This window comes from Rhododendron vialii, chromosome 6a (genome assembly GCF_030253575.1).
Source record: "Rhododendron vialii isolate Sample 1 chromosome 6a, ASM3025357v1".
NCBI lineage: Eukaryota > Viridiplantae > Streptophyta > Magnoliopsida > Ericales > Ericaceae > Rhododendron > Rhododendron vialii.
Window position 1 is genome coordinate 11,866,265 of NC_080562.1, and position 16,996 is coordinate 11,883,260.

The following is a 16,996-nucleotide window of genomic DNA, read 5'->3' on the forward strand; positions in this document are numbered from 1 at the left end:
GGTTTTATGGCACCCCTCTCGCCCAATCCGGAGATCGGTCTCTACTCGGGCATTTTATAAAGACGTTTGCATTTTTCTCTCATTTAATCATTTTTCAGCCAGTTAGGGCGGGGGAACAGTTAACGGGGGTTAAAGCTGTAACAAGTTGTGATTTATGGCAAAATGTGTATGAATGGTTTGATTGCGATGCTAAGTATAGATTGAGAACAAGCACTGAGTATCCCGAGCAAACTGCAGTACGCTGTCACAAGGTGACGTGAGCAGATTCTGCCAACATGCACTGGTCGAGCCACTGCATGGTGACGCAACATGCGCACGCCACATATAAACTGGCGTACTCCACTTTTTGGATCTCTCAGTCTTTGTTTGCAACCCTCTGGGCTCTGGAAAGGGACCAGCGCACACCCAGGGCAAATCACGCAGTTTAATATAGCGGAATATACACTGTCACAGGCAAAATGAATGGCTTTAGGCCGTGAAAGAAAGCAGAACGCCCCAAAACAGTGTGGGACATAAGATAGGCCTAGCTTACGCTTCAGGTGCAAGGGCCAGTCACTGGACCCAGAGGACTACTGCCGTACGCCAGTGTGTTACTGCCGTACGCCACTTGTCATTTGATTCCAGTGTTTGGCTTTGCATCATCTGGGTTCTGGAACATGACCAGAAGGATCCCAGAGGCCTTTATATGACAGAAATGAAAAAGATAGGATATTACCACTAAACAGTTCTAAATATGGAAAGCAGTAAACCGGTTATTAGCATGCTAAGGTGATCGACATAAAGATAAAATAAGAGGAATGACGATCCATGATCCCCGCGCCAGTTGTGCCCATACTTCCATGACTGGCGTACGGCATAGACGTACTGGCGTGCGCCATTTTTCATCTGATACGATTGTCATATTTTTACCATTTCAGGGGCAGGACTAGTATTGTTTACTAGCCTGGGCCCTGCTGGTTCCCCTCAGGGATCGAAAACAGAAAGGAACGTAAAGGTGGTATACCTTTTTGTATGGAGGTTTGGAGGAGATATTGAACTTATGGATTGAAGATGGAGGCTAAGAAGGTGGCTGTATGTCAGCAGGGTGTATGGAGATGGGTTGTTCTCCTTTCTCTTTCAATGGAAGAAGAGAAATAGAGAGCAAGAAGAGAGGTGAAGAAAGCTTTGTGCTTCTTAATGAGGCCAACCCCTTGCAAATGAATGCAAGGGGGGTATTTATAGAGGGGGAGTGACTGAGATCAGTCTGGTCTAAGGCCCTGTTTGGCTGTTTTAGGTAAGGTTGGAGCCTCCCATGCATTAAATGCATGGGACTTGCCTTGATGGGGGGTGTAGGAGAGAGGGGGAGCGGGCCTGGCCGAAAGCGGTCATCAGGGACACTGTGGCCGACGTCAGGGTGGCACAAAAGTCCCGCCCAAGTGGCTGAATAAAGTTGATTTGACTGGGTTTGACTGGCGTGCGCCACTAGTAACTGGCGTGCGCCAGTAAAAGATGGGCCACTGGTCGATGACTGACACGTGGCAGGTGACTGGCGTACGCCTTCAGGACACTGGCGTATGTCAAATTGGGTTTTGCTGGGGCTGTTTGGTTCTGGTTTGAAGGGTTTGAAAGGTGTTTTGAGAGAGGTTCGGGACGCTCAAAGCTCAACCACCCTTTCGTCCTTAAACTGTTTTCGACTAAGATCATCATTGGGGAAATAAAAAGATCGACAAATAACGTTATCTGGGCAGTCCAGAATGGGGTGTCTACAATTTGGTACCATATTCACTTGCCATAACCATCCATTCTTTCCGAGAGAGAGAGAGAGAGAGAGAGAGAGAGAGAGAGAGAATGGGTTTCCTCACCAACTTAGAGAAGCCTCATGCAGTATGCATCCCATTCCCAGCGCAAGGCCACATAAACCCAATGCTGAAACTAGCAAAACTCCTCCACCACAGAGGCTTCCATATCACCTTTGTTAACACAGAGTTCAACCACAGACGCCTCCAAAAATCCCGAGCTCTCAACGCCCTCGATGGAACTCCCTCGTTCCAGTTCGAAACGATACCCGATGGACTCCCCGAGTCCGACCTGAATGCCACACAAGACGTCCCGTCTCTTTGTGTGTCCACTAGCAAAAACTGCTTGGCTCCTTTTAGAGATCTTCTCTCCAAACTAAATGACACTGCTTCATCGAACGTCCCACCCGTCACTTGTATAGTCTCTGACGGTGCCATGACCTTCACTATCACCGCTGCTGAAGAGTTGGGCATTCCTGATGTTCTGTTCTGGACAGGTAGCGCTTGTGGCTTTATGGGCTTTGTTCAGTTGCCCAATCTTATTGAAAAGGGCTATGTACCACTCAAAGGTACTATTGTTAACAAAATACTTCGTCCGTCCCTTATTTAGAATTCAATATTTTATTTTGAGTTGTCTCTTAATAAGTATCCATTTTGTAAAGCTCGGAGGGTAAATATATTTCATTTTGAAAAGTTAGTGAGTAAAAGTGTAATGATGATTGGTAAGTAGGAAAAATAGAAGAAAATGTTAATGTGAAATGTGTAATAATGATGTCTTTTTAATAAATTGGAGTTTGAAGTTACAGTACAAAACAGAACACTTAAAAAGGAACGGATGGAGTATTACTTTGGAATTATGACCACTATGTTTTGTTTCCTATATTTATTGTTAAGTAATTTTTTTTTGGTGTAATTTAAACTAAGTTATTGTACAAGTTTTCCTAGTTGTTTAAAATGTTGATAGCATCAGTTGAATCTATTATTTTTCTAATAAATGCATGGGCCCCGTATCCTACAAGCTCGCACAGGGGCCAAAAATTTCAGAGCCGCGGAGAGTCTCTACCGTACCCCGAATCCTATGCTTTGGTCTTGTATATCGATCGCTTCCAATATTGTGCTGTGCTGTGCTGGAATTGTTTTTCCCGGGATTTCGAACTCACTCAAGCTTGGATAATAGCGTCTTTAACGGCTTGTTTGTTTGGAGTAAAGGTGACAATCTCAACCTATTTTTTTAAATCCGTCCAAACCCGCACATTTATAATTCAATTCAATCCGTCCATATTATATAATGGATTGACATGAGAATATTTATATGGATTTAAGTGGGTTGAAAATGGGTTCAATATGGGTTGTACTTAAAAATCCAGCCCCTTTTTATAACTGCCCGTAATCAAAAATTCGTTCTTTAAATGGAAGAAACCATGGGGAAATGATTGCCTTGGCTCGTCGCTCCTCAACACACCTTTCTCACTCCTCTCTCTCTCTACATATTCTGAGTTGTATTGCCAAACGCATCTAAAATTGACTTGAATTTCGTTAACTTCAATTGAATTTGATCTAGAGAAGGATGATGATGTGGTTCAATACTTCAATTGAATTTCGTATTCCAAATTTGATCTAGAAATCAAGCTGAAGTCAGTAATCTAAATACAGCAGATGTAATTGAAAAGGATGGTGTTCTAGAATAGGTGAGGTGAAGAATTTGTTTCTGCTATATTTCTGGTGAATTGGTTCCCGTATGAAGCACGGACACTTCCTCAAAGCTCACGTACCGGTGTCAGATACTTCTCAGACACCGACAATCTCTGGACACACACTTCTCCTAGAGGGTCCTATTTTTTTTTCCAGTATTTTTACATATTACGGAGTATTATTTTTATTTCTTACACCAAATTAAAGTACTCATGGAAGAAATTTTAAAAAACAATATGTAGGAGTATATATTTTTGGAGTTTGAAAATGCATTGAAAACCGTAGGAAGTATTTAAATTGGGACAGAGGAAGTATTTGAAAATGGGAGAAAATGAAGGGAAACGGGTTGGGTTTGGGTTTAGCTTGACACATATTTGACCCGATCCATTTCAATTTGTTTACTATTTGACTCATATTTGACCCGAGACCCGTTTCAACCCGCTCAAACCCGCTCATTAATTTGCCACCTCTAGTTTGGGGGTCTCAAAATTTTTGTGCATGATTTCTAATAATTATTGTGGAGGCTTCGGTTATGGGCTCGGTAATCTAGCCAGAGCACCGTTAGTCGAGGCCTCATGGAGGTACGATCCGCAGGACAGTACAGGTCGGCCACGGCATGTATCCTTCGGTTATTCGCTCGGAGGGGACCAAGAGTGATACGTGGCAGATGGAATCATCTAGGCCAGACCTGGCCATGTGCTCTGTAACCACCTTATCCGGTGCGTTATCTATGATGTCACCCGAGGCCGTTATCCGAGCGTACCCTTCATGCGCTAGCTTGGAGGCCAAGTAAACCTAGGTCTATAAATACGAAGGGACTCTAACCTAAAGAGGTATGCCATTCTTTCCTAACCCTAGATCTATATTCTCCCCTGAGGTCTAACTTGATCGTCGGAGGGTCACTGGGCTACTCCAGCCCTAGTGACTTGTTGCAGTTCCAAGAGCAGGAGAACGAACCAGCGGAAGGAGAACCCTAACCCAGGCCAAGGTCTCGTCAAATCGAACCCCCACAATTGGCGACTCCGCTGGGGACTTGGCCACCCTTTCAGTATCCACTTCCCCCTTCCTACTCCGTTCAGCGTTCCTGAATCGAACATGGTTGAGATCGACGACGCACATCACGGTGGTACCACCCACGGGCTTGGTTCCCTCGTAGACCACAACCTGGCTTCCGGCGGAGCAACCGCCCTAGGAAAGACCCATGTATCTGTCGGAGTTGGCGCCGGAGCGTCAGTTCCAGACGCAGGCCCGTCCTCCGAGCTCCACTCCTACATCCGCCATTTTGAGCGGAAAATCGACGACCTCACGACGGTGATGCAGCGCGACAGACACGTCCGAGTCGAGTTGGCGGAGATCAAACACCTCCTCCAAATCTCCCCGTCTCATTCCTCCGGGAGTGGCGGCAAAAGGAAGGACCGTCACACCCCCCCTCGCAGTTGCGAAGTCGGTCACCTGCTGGGGCACAGATCTCGCCCCTCAGTCAAGGATCGTCTCGAGCCACCAAGAGCGGCGGACGCTCGAGCCACAAAAGACACATCGCATAGGGACCGTTCCCACTCCCCTATGCAGCTTCGAAGGAGACCATCGGCCTTCCAGAGGCTCGGTGCTGGGCGCATCTCTGCCTCTTCCACCCACTCGGTCCGAGTGGGCAAGACAGGCCGGAAATCTACTCCTAGCCTTACAAGGGCGGCCAGAGGAGATGACGACCTTGTGGAGTCCCAGACTAAAGGATACCGTGAGCGCCTGAAGGGCCACCGAGCCAGAAGTCCCATCGTCTCGCCCCCCGACGGCACACGCAGCAGGAGCTCGGTCACTAAGCGCCTTGAGCCTTCCGCTTGGGACAGCTACCGTCATCACCGCCAAGAGCGCTCCCCCAGGAAATCGGTTAGTGTTGCTCCAAAAAGAAAGGAATATGAACGATTGGACAAACTTGTCCCCAAGAAGCGCACAGCGACTGAGCGTCCAGACGGCCTCGACCGTTCGATCCGACCTCATCGCCACGCGCGACTTACACAACTCACGACCTCCCCCTTCACAAGAGAGATCGACTCGGTTACCCCTCCCAAGGGATTCACCCAACCCAAGTTTGCCAAATACGACGGCAAGACCGAGGCATACACTCATTTGGTTCAGTACAAGCTCGTCATGTCTCTGTTCCTTCGAAACGAACCCTCGAACGACGCCTTCTTGTGCAAAGTGTTTCCTGCAAGCCTCGGCAACCTGGGCCTCACCTGGTTCAATCAACTCCCGGCTCGGTCAATTTCCTCATTCGATTCCCTTTGCCATGCCTTCATGGCCCGGTTCGTAACTAGCAATAAGCACGAGAAGGAGATCGACTCCCTCTTGGCCCTCCGCAAGAAAAACGACGAAACGCTCCAACAGTACGCCGGACGTTACTGGGAACTGTTCAATGAGATAGAGGGTTGCGATGGCGTCATCTCAGCTCAAGGATTCAAGCTCGGTCTCACCTCTCAAGACGAGCAAGTCTATGACGACCTCGCTCGCCATAAGCCAAATTCTATGAAGGACCTTATGACTCGTATTGAGGGTTGGTGTCAGCTCATCGAGTCCAAGGTGGAAAGAGGCATCGGGAAGCCTACGAGTTCGAAGACACTAAACACCTCAGTATCCACACTGGTTCCCGCACTTGTCCCAACACCAAAGAAACAGGTCAACACCATCAAGCAGTCGCAGAGGAGGGGACCGAAGCCAAGTGATTTCAACGCCGAGAAAACCGTCTTCACCATTCCTATTTACCGGATCATCGATCAAGTGAAGGATCAGCCTTTTTTCTCCTTCCCAAATCAAAAGTTAGGAATCGAAAATGGGAAAATCAAGAATCCCATCGTCCGATGCAGTTACCACAACGAGCAAGGTCACTTCACCATAGCCTACAAGCCCTTCAAGGCCTACTTGGAGCAGCTTGTTGCGGGTGGCCACCTCGGCAACTTCATCGATCACGAGAAGACAACGGCTCGGGCACAACGTACCGAAACCAACACCGAGGAAGAGGTCCAGACGATCCACGTCATTCATGGCCCTCTAAACTCTGAGGTCGCTCGCATCATCCGGGACGAGCTGAACGAGGCCTCCTCCTCCAAGCAGGTCATGTTGGTCGGTCCCAAACCAAAACGCCCCAGAACCGACGACGGTTCCAAATGGACGATAACATTCACCGAGAAGGATCTCGACCGCATCCAGCTTCCCCACAATGATGCCCTTGTAGTCACGCTACGCATCGAAACTTTCAACGTCCGTCGTGTCCTCGTGGACCAGGGCAGCTCGGCCGAAGTCATGTACTACTCTTTGTTCAGGAATCTGAAGCTTCCAGACACCGACCTTTGTCCCTCCAAAGTTCCTCTTATCGGCATGATCACTCTTCCAGTTCGTGCCGGCTCGGTGACTCTTGAAATGAAATTTGTGGTAGTCGACGTCCCTAGCCCTTACAACGGAATTGTCGGGCGCACCTGGCTGCACAAGCTTAAGGCAATTGCCTCCACCTATCACCAAGTGGTCCGTTTCATTGGTATTCATGGGCACCAGGAAGACTTGTACGGAGATCAAACTGCGGCAAAGAAGTGCTATGTCAACACTGTCCGAAATAATAAACAGACCTCCCAGATTAATCTTATTGAAGTCCTCGAGGCCCTAGTTTTGGAGGACGTCGGTAGACCCGCTGACGAGAAGACCATAGAAGACGTGGCCACCATCCCAATAACCGAAGACGGTTCCCGCTTCTTCCTTGTCAGTTCCTCACTTAGTGATACTGATCGGAATGAGACGGTAGCTTTTCTCAACTGGAACATCGAAGTGTTCGCTTGGACCCCATATGAGATGCCCGGGGTCGACCCCTCCTTCATTTGCCACGAACTCAACATCGACCGAGCCAAGCGCTCGATCGTACAAAAGGCACGACGGTCCTCTTCTGTTCATTCCGAGGCCGTTATTGAAGAAGTCAACCGACTCTTGAACGCAGGGGCAATTAGAGAAGTTCAGTACCCCAGGTGGCTAGCCAACACTGTCGTAGTCAAGAAAAAGAATGGCAAATGGCGGGTCTGTGTCGATTACTCAAACCTCAACGACGCCTGCCCAAAGGACTTCTTTCCCCTCCCTCGTATTGACCAACTCGTCGACGCCACCTCTGGACACGAGCGACTCAACTTCTTGGATGCCTACAGGGGCTATCATCAGATTGCCATGAGCGAAGGCGATGTCGAGAACACGGCCTTCAACACCCCCCACGGCATCTTCGGGTACTTTGTTATGCCCTTCGGTTTAAAGAATGCCGGGGCCACTTTTCAGCGAATGGTAACCAAGATGTTCGAACGGTTACTAGGCGACACTATGCTAGCTTACATCGACGACATGGTAGTCAAAAGCATGTGTGCCAGCAATCATCTAGCTCACCTCGCCGAAGTCTTCGAAATACTCAAGAAACACAAGCTCCGCCTCAATGCCGAGAAGTGTGTCTTCGGTGTCAGCTCCGGCAAATTTCTTGGCCACCTCGTCTCTCGACGCGGTATTAAAGCCGATCCTTCCCAGATTCTCACTATTGATCAACTCTCGGCTCCCCACAACAAGCACGACGTTCAGCGTTTGACTGGCATGGCCGCAGCCCTGAATTGGTTTATAAGCCGTTCTTCGGACAAAAACCAGCCATTCTTCGCACTTTTAAAGTGCAGTCGACGGAGCTTCAATTGGACAGAAGACTGTGACCGAGCCCTCTGGCGACTAAAGGAATATCTTTCCAAGGCTCCACTCCTTGTCACCCCTCAGGACCAGAAAGACTTGTTCCTTTACCTTGTTGTCTCTCCGCACGCTGTAAGCTCGGTGCTCGTCCGCCAGGAGGGTCAGGAGCACCAACCAATCTATTACTCCAGCAAAACTATGACTCCCGTTGAGACACGTTTTCTCCCCCTGGAAAAGCTCATGCGCGCCCTCATCTCAGCCTCCCGAAAACTTGCCCCATACTTCCAGTCGCATCGCATCATCGTCTTAACCGAGTATCCCCTCAAACCTCTTCTTCAGAAGGCCGACCTCTCCAACCGAATCTCTCAATGGGCTGTCGAACTTGCAAACTTTGAGACCCACTTTCAACCTCGGACAGCGATCAAAGCTCAAGTCCTCGCCGACTTCATCACCGAGCTCACTCCAATCGACGCTCTCACTTCGATCCCGTCCCCGCGCCCCGAAGCGGCCCTCCAGACAAATCCAAGCTCTGCTTGAAAGCTCTTCCACGGCGATATCTGGAAAATGTACGTCGATGGCGCCTCCAACAGCCGAGGCGCAGGAGCTGGGATTGTACTCCTCTCCCCCTCCGGCGTCTTGCACGAAAGCTCCCTTTCTATCACTTTCCCAGCCTCCAACAACGAGGCCGAGTACGAAGCTTTGATCTCCGGGCTCAAGACCGCCCAAGCACTGGGCATCGAGGAACTTGTGGTCTATAGCGACTCCCAACTTATTGTCAACCAGCTGTCGGAAGAGTACGAAGCCCGGGACGACCGAATGCGGACCTACCTTAGTTCTACCGTCCAGCTCATCAAAACTTTTAAGGCTATCCGCGTCGAGCATATCGCCCGAGTGCAGAATGCCCACGCCGATGCACTCGCAGGGCTCGCCTCGGCCTGCTCCTCCTCAGAACATCGATCTATTTCCTTCAGCGCCATTGATAAGCCCAGTTTCGAGCTTGACATATTAAGACACGAGGTCCTCAACATAGACCTCGGCCCAAGTTGGATGGATGAAATCATTGGTTACCTGCGCGATGACACCCTGCCTACCGACAAGAAAGACGCTCACCGACTCCGAAACAAAGCCGATCTCTTCTGGCTCAACCCCAACGGCAAGCTTTACTAAAGATCATTTACCGGACCATACTTATTGGTTGTGCACCCACATCAAGTTCCGGGCATCATCGAAGAGTTTCATGCCGGCGACAGCGGTTGTCACTCCGGTGGACGGTCCATCGCCCACCGAGCCATCACTCAGGGATATTGGTGGCCGACAATGAAGAAGGATTCTGAAGAGTTCGTCAAGCGTTGCAAGAGGTGTCAGATGTTTGCTCCCATTATCCATTAGCCGGCCCAGGACCTTAGCTCTCTCACCAGCCTTTGGCCCTTCTCCCAATGGGGCATGGATATCGTTGGTAAGCTCCCAGTCGCTCCGGGTGGATTCAAGTTCCTCTTAACCACAACCGATTATTTCTCGAAATGGGTCGAGGCCGAGCCCCTGGTCACCATTGAAGAAACAGACATCATTCGTTTCGTTTGGCGAAATATCATTTCGCGCTTCGGTGTCCCTTTCACCATTATTACAGACAAGGGACGGCAGTTTATCGGACAGAAATACTGAGCCCTATTAGACGAGTACGGCATCAAATGGGACACATCCACTCCGGCTTACCCCCAGGGCAACGGACAGGTCGAGGCTGCAAACAAGGCAATTTCATCAAGACTTAAGCGACGACTCGAATCACGCCGAGGCAAGTGGGCCGAAGAGCTACTCAGGGTACTCTGGGGCTACCGTACTATACCTCGGCGATCCACCGGTCGCACTCCTTTCTCTTTGGCATTTGGAATGGAGGCGGTCATCCCTCTCCAAGTCGGACTCCCGACAATGCGTACAGAAAACTTTGATGAGTCGGTGAACAACGACAGCATTGCTTCGGACCTCGACTTAGCCGAAGAGGAACGTGACAACGCAAGGATCAAGCTCGCATCGTACCAACAGGAGGTTGCAAAAGGCTACAACCGAAGCGTCCGCCTTAGGTCGTTCAAGCTTGATGATCTCGTCTGAAAAAAAGTGGTGGAGAAATCCAAAAAGCAAAAGCTAATGCCCAACTGGGAGGGCCCCTACCGAGTCCTCAAGCACCTCGGCTCAGGAAACTACAAATTGGAGAAGCTGGATGGTTCTCCCATTGCTAAAACATGGAATGCAAACAACCTGAAGAAGTTCTATGGATAGTACTCGGTTACCGAAGCCCAATTCATTTCTTTTATGTTGCATTTTCTTTTAAGTTTCAAAGGCAACTTGCTTATGTAATGACAGCACCCCAACAAGTATGAATGAGAATTTTCTTCTCTTAGTACTACTTGTACTTTTTGCTGTTTAAATTACTTACACTCGGTCCGTTCTTGCCCGGATCGTTTTACACCGACTTCAGGGATATTGTTCTCTCGTAGGTGATACCCTCGGACAAAATTCCCACTAAGTCGCCCCGACCTCTTCGGTCGTTTGGACTTCTGGTCACTCGCTTTAAGGATACTCGGCTTCCTCCCGAGCCCCTTATACCGACCCACCAAAGTCTCTCACTGCTCGGACTCGCTGCGTCCTGAACTTGTGGCTGAAGCCATATCCTTTCGCGACTTCAGCCTACGTCCCCAAGCAGTACCACAATCTCACACGTCTACCCCTCGCTAGGCTTATTTCCGTTAACAACCAGGGGCGTGAAAATTCAAAATTCAATAAATACTTGCTTCTGATTCCATAATTTGATTCATGCCGACCCTCCTAAAGTAGGGGCTTCGGATCAGGTCACTTTTCCCTGAATAAACATCCTTTTTATGCTTGGCAAAATGCTTTGGTTAATTCTTCGGTTAAAATTGCTTTACAACTCTTCAAATCTCACCGAAGCAGGGGCATCATCACCCAAGCAGCAAACCAATCATACAAGCATTCCAAAGATAACATTCAGGAAAAGAAAGCATTCATTCACAAAGCATTGCGAGTTATAGCGCCAAACAATAAACAAAAAGGTACAGCTTCGGTATCAAATATTTACAAACCCTGGAACGGCAAACTCCAAATGTCCGGAGCCGTCTAGTCAAATAAAAAAATGGGGGGGATAGAAGAGAAGCTCAAAAGAAAGGAGTGGTGCGGAGCCTTCCTAAGCGTCAGCAGGAGCAGAGGGGTCGGGATTGGTTGGTTCATCGGACACCTGAAGCTCTTCCGGGTTCGACACCAGATCATCCTCTTCCTCGGGTAGCACGAGCTCTTCGGGGGGCGGCTGAAGTACGGCTTGGAGTACAGAGTCTTCTGGTAAATTAAGCTTGCTCACCAGGGTTTCATGACCGTACCGAAGTCCGTCCAAGAATCGATCCCTATGGAGCTCGGCTTCGATCTCCCGGACATGTTTCTGTTACTCCACCCCGGTCGCGTTCCAGCCATCATCATAGCCCTTATCCCTCGCAGCTTCAACTTCGCGAGCTCGTGTCGCCCTCAGAGTGGCCGCATCCTCTTCGGCCTTCATAGCACGGCCCTCGGCAAGCACCCTCTCCCTGTCATATCTTCGAAAATCTGCCAGGTAGAGGTCGCACGACTCCTGAGCTACCCTTAGATCATCTTCATTCATCTGCAGGGCCTACTTCAGCTCCTCAATCTCCCACTATTGCCCTTTGTACCTGTCATTGATGGCAAGAGCTCGCGCACCGGCCTGTCAACAGAAGGCAAAAGAAAATATAAACCAAGATAAACACTCAACCAAAAGAGAGTTTGAGAAACAGGTACTCACGCTCAAAAGCACCTGTGCTATCTCCCCGGTCAGGTCTTTGGTACGACCCTTCACGGCTCTGGCATCCTTGGGAAGAATAAAAGACCGGAGCAGCCCATATGCCGTCTCGATGTTGGAAGAAGCACTGTCGCCATGATGAATCAACCTACCTGCATAATGCCGAACCTCGGGGGGCCAGGGGACCTCCCTCGCCGGAACCCGGGTACCAACTTCGGTTTCCTCTCCGCCGGTCCCGCCTCCTCGCTCCTCTCCCTCCTCGATCACAATTGTCTCTCCTCTCCCTTCTCGGCCACCTCCTTCCTCCTCATTCCCAGCCCTCTTCTCCGGAGGCTCTTCCGGAGAAGTAGGGACTGCCCTTGAACTTCCGGCGCCGATCGTATCGGGGACAGACCCTAGCCCTCGACCCCCCGGCCTCTGATGCCTATTCAGCACCTCCCGAGTTCCCGGGCCAGCCATTTCTCTGCTAAGACCTGTTCTTTCAGGGGTCTCCCGGCTGATTTCTTCCCGAATCATGCCCAAGGGTCCAGAACCACTCCCTTCGGTCTCTGGGGTCCCAACTCCCCTGTCTCCCCTTATTTCCTGCCTCCCCCTACCTCTCCCTCTCCCTTGTCCTCGGCCCGCCCGTGGAACACCCTGCTGCCTCGACCTCTTCTTCAAGTAACTGGTATAAGATGGGGTATACCCGAGCAGCTCAGGGGCATACCGGCTCGTGACAGGAATTGCGTAGGCAGCTGTTATCCGCGCTCGGACAGCTCTCTCCCGAAGCCCCGCGACAACTCCTTCGGCTGCAAGAAAGCATCAAGGGAAACCATTACATGCAAGTCAAGAAATATATGCAATGTGCGTTCCAAGGAAGAAATTCCACCGACCAGGAGCTCCGGCCTCAAACTGAACCGTGGTAGCGGTATCCATGCTCTCGCCGGGACCAAACATAAAGTTCCCGGTGACCGAGACTTAGATATTCGCCCATTCTTCGGAATCGGGGAGGTGATCGATCAGGAACGTTTCATAACCAATCCTACAGGAGAGGTAGTGACGGTCGCTCTCCCGGTTGACCCCTAATAGATAAACGCCGAAGAGCTCTTCAAGCCCAAAAGTGAGGTTGTGTTGTCTCCTCAGCTCTATGATGCTAGTTATGTGATAGGTGCGTAAATATGCCTATTTACGCTCCCTAACTTAGACTTGTTATCTCTGTTTAGCACGCTATTTGGATTTTGATACCTGTTAATTGTGTTTCAGAACTCTCGGAGCCGATGGATAATATTTGCAAATAAAGCGCAAAGTTCAATTTAATTTGGTGCGAAAGCATATCCGGTGAACAAATTAATTCCAGACGGTTGTTCTGAGCTCTGATTGGAAATTAAGAATAAATGGTTTGGTTGAAGCATGATTAAGGCTTTGCAACACATGCCATCCACGTAATTGACTTTGCCATGGCCAATTCATTGGCTGTTGATTTGGCATAGGAAATCACAATGTACTTGCATAGAATAAAGTTGGACTTGTGGGTCCAGTGAAAAAAAGGCACACATGTATTGGCTTTGTTATAGTGGGCCAAGAGGAGAATAACAAAAATGGGCTTTTCATGTTTTACACGGCCTATTATAACAGAGTATAAAAGCAACAAGGGTTTTATTGTTTAGGGATCTTTTTTGGACCCGAGGATTTAACAGTGAACAAAAGCGGCTGCCGAGATCACTTTTCGAGGGAGGAAGAAAAAGAACGCAGGCTGCCATCAGGAGGTTTTGTTCCGAGTATTGTTCTAGCAGTTTAAAACTTGTTTTTTCTTTCGAGTTTGATTTCTTTTAAGTTATTTGAAGCTTTGTTTAATTATTCGCATTTCAATAACTCGTTTTAATTTCTGTTCTTTATAAAAGTTGTTCGTTGATTCCTGTTTAACTTAGATATTTTATTTATTTATTTTTATCTCGCGTTTTAAAAGCATGATTAATTCTAGAGTTCCTTTCCTTTTATTTCTAATAATGAGTGAGTAGTTTTTCTGAGGTTTGGTCACTGAGTAAGGCGCGCCGCGACCCAATTAGGATTCGTCTCGCAATTTTCTGCACATTAATTCAATTAAATAATTTAGTTGGTGAAAACTACATCCGTTTGACGAATCCGAGGCATTGCCTGGGCTCATGTGAGCTGGAATGGGGGACCAAAACCTGTTTGCTGCTGTGTACGGGACCGGCAACCTTAGGATTCGCATCCTTCGGGGTTTCCAATTCTCCCTAAAATTTAACCGTTTTTAGAACCTTGAAAAGCAAGTGGATTCTGATTGGGTAGCGAGCGCCGAATTCCCTACGACCATGCCTCTCTTTTTAATCATTTAAGCAATTTATCTGTTAGTTTTAGTTAATCTCAAACAACCGACAGGGGGTGGCTACCTAAGAGCCCGTTAAATTAGTTAAACCCGAATTTTTAGTCAGCACACATCACCGTCTCTGTGGATTCGACTCCGGACTTACCGGATATTGTGCTGCGTCGGTCTCCGCCCTACGCTTGGGGCAACCCATTAATTTAGGACTAGGAAATCGTCAAGCATTTTTTATCCGATAAGAATTCACCGTGAGCTGAGAGAAGGTAAGGGAAAGGGCTCGGACCACCCGTCGAACAAACAAGTGAAGGGAAAATCTGATGCCCCCCTCAGTAATCGCCATTAGAGGGAAAATTAACCTCCTCTGTTGATGAGGTAGGCCCTTAGGATCGTTGTTCGGTAGTAATCGGATCTCAACATCCTGAGGAATGCTGTAAACCCGCTTGAATTCGGCATAGGCGACCGAGGTGCTGTCGAAGTATTGGTTTCTATAAGAGCATGGTCTCATTGGTCGTCTCCGACTCCTGACCTCCTCGGGAGCCTCTGCATACGGTCCCGGCCCTTGGTCCGAGGTACTAGCAGCCTCCATCTCGCGGGGGTCAAATGATGTTACTTTCCGAAGAGCTGCAGAAGAGTCAGGTGGCTCAATACAATCAACCGGGGTTCGGAAGAACGCTCGGACCAGAAGTGTTTGACGGATATCTTCGGGAATCTCGATGGGAGAAAAGCTTGAACTACTGGAGCTATCCGAGGAGAGCTCAATGACCATTCGCTCCTACCTAGCAAAGAAGGAAATGTGCAAAGAATCCGTTAGCTATGTGCCTGGGGAAGAAGCAAAAAGGATCTAACGCTCGGGATGGAATGGTCATCACTCCTCGGAATCTCTAAGACCTCGGTTCTTGAAGGGAGACTCCTCCTCGGGAAGAGCCCTAGGTTGTAATTATTCCTACGATATCAGGATGAGTTTAGGCCTCGGGGGAAGTATGAACAGCACTGGAGAAGTCCAGCGCCGCCGTTAACCAGAGCGCGGTGAGCGGTGGTTCCGCCCAAATGCATATTAGAATCAACAAAAAGCGTGAAGAAAATACTCAAAACACGAAGATTGTCGCCCATAGAACACCATACCTGAGTTTCGAACAAAGATCCGCTGTCCAGGCGCTTGAAATCTTGATCGAAAAGCAGGAAACCACGGCGGCGGCGATTCGTCTTCAAAGCAGAGGAGGTTCCCCGTTCCATCTTTCTCTCCCTCTTTTATACCTGAACGGCTAAATGGGGCGCGCGAGAAAAGAGGCATCGCGCACCGAACCGTTGGATTGCTGACGCGTGGCGCCATCTGACGAACGAAAGCGAAGGCTCTGTACCGAGGTCAGAGCGCCGAATCACTGAGCCATTGAGTCTCGAACTCGTGTCCCTGAAAGGACGGCTCGTACCAATCAACTGACATGGCCTGAACCAAAACAGCTCGTAGCATCAGTACCTTCGGCGATGATCGACGCGTGGCACCTAATACTGGGGCTAGCATTCTAGTAATCCCTAACGTCGTTCGTCTCCTCGGTGGCCTGAGTATTGGAAAGTCAAAGCATGATGGTTCACGGAAAGGGTTAACTCCCCAAAGCAAAAGGCCAATGCTCCAGTGAGTTAAGGGGCTATTGTGGAGGCTTCAGTTATGGGCTCAGTAACCTAGCCAGAGCACCGTTAGCCGACGTCTCATGGAGGTACGATCCGTAGGACAGTACAGGTCGGCCACGGCATGTATCCTTCGGTTATTCGCTCGGAGGGGAGCAAGAGTGATACGTGGCAGATGGAATCATCTAGGCTAGACCTGGCCATGTGCTCTGTAACCACCTTATCCGGTGCGTTATCTGTGATGTCACCCGAGGCGGTTACCCGAGCGTACCCTTCACGCATTAGCTTGGAGGCCAAGTAAACCTAGGTCTATAAATACGAAGGGACTCTAACCTAAAGAGGTATGCCATTCTTTCCTAACCCTAGATCTATATTCTCCCCTGAGGTCTGACTTGATCGTCAGAGGGTCACTGGGCTACTCCAGCCCTAGTGACTTGTTGCAGGTCCAGGAGCAGGAGAACGAACCAGCGGAATGAGAACCCTAACCCAGGCCAAGGTCCCGTCAAATCGAACCCCCACAATTATTTTCTATTTATCTTTCTCCACTTATTACTGTTACGAACCTTCCTTAAAACCCAAAAAGAATAGGCTCTAAGTTATTCCAGGAAAATCCAATTGGCTTGGGGTTTGATACCGCTAAAATTCAAATGCTCTAGGTGGTTTTACAATATAATTAATACTCTACCATAGTTGTAATCTATTTTCCTCTTAATTATTATTTCAAATGTTTGTATCATTAGCTAGGTGCTGATCATATTACTCTATTATTATGTGCAGATGTGAGCTATTTGAATACAACTATAGACTGGATACCTGGCATGGAAGGCATCCACTTGAAGGATGTGCTATCTTTAACTCTAACCTCCAGCCTAGATGATAATATGGCGGGGTATTGTTTGGGCGAAATCAATAACGCTCATAGAGCTTCTGCTATTGTTTTCAACACATTCAAGAAACTTGAGCATGGCGTTTTGGACCCTCTCTCTTCCATTTTCCCTCGGATTTTTCCTGTAGGACCTTTGCACTTACTCAAGGATGAGATCAACGACGACAAACTGAGCTTGATTGGATGAAATC

General features: G+C 48.8%; 1 protein-coding gene across 1 annotated transcript; it reads left to right on the plus strand.

The window, feature by feature from the left end:
* Positions 1 to 1,766: 1,766 nt before the first annotated feature.
* On the plus strand, positions 1,767 to 16,992 carry LOC131328888 (7-deoxyloganetin glucosyltransferase-like). Its single transcript, XM_058361849.1, has 2 exons — positions 1,767 to 2,344; positions 16,697 to 16,992. Exons 1-2 carry the CDS (start codon positions 1,828 to 1,830, stop codon positions 16,990 to 16,992), a joined length of 813 nt encoding a protein of 270 aa, XP_058217832.1. The 5' UTR covers positions 1,767 to 1,827.
* The last annotated feature ends 4 nt before the right edge of the window (positions 16,993 to 16,996 follow it).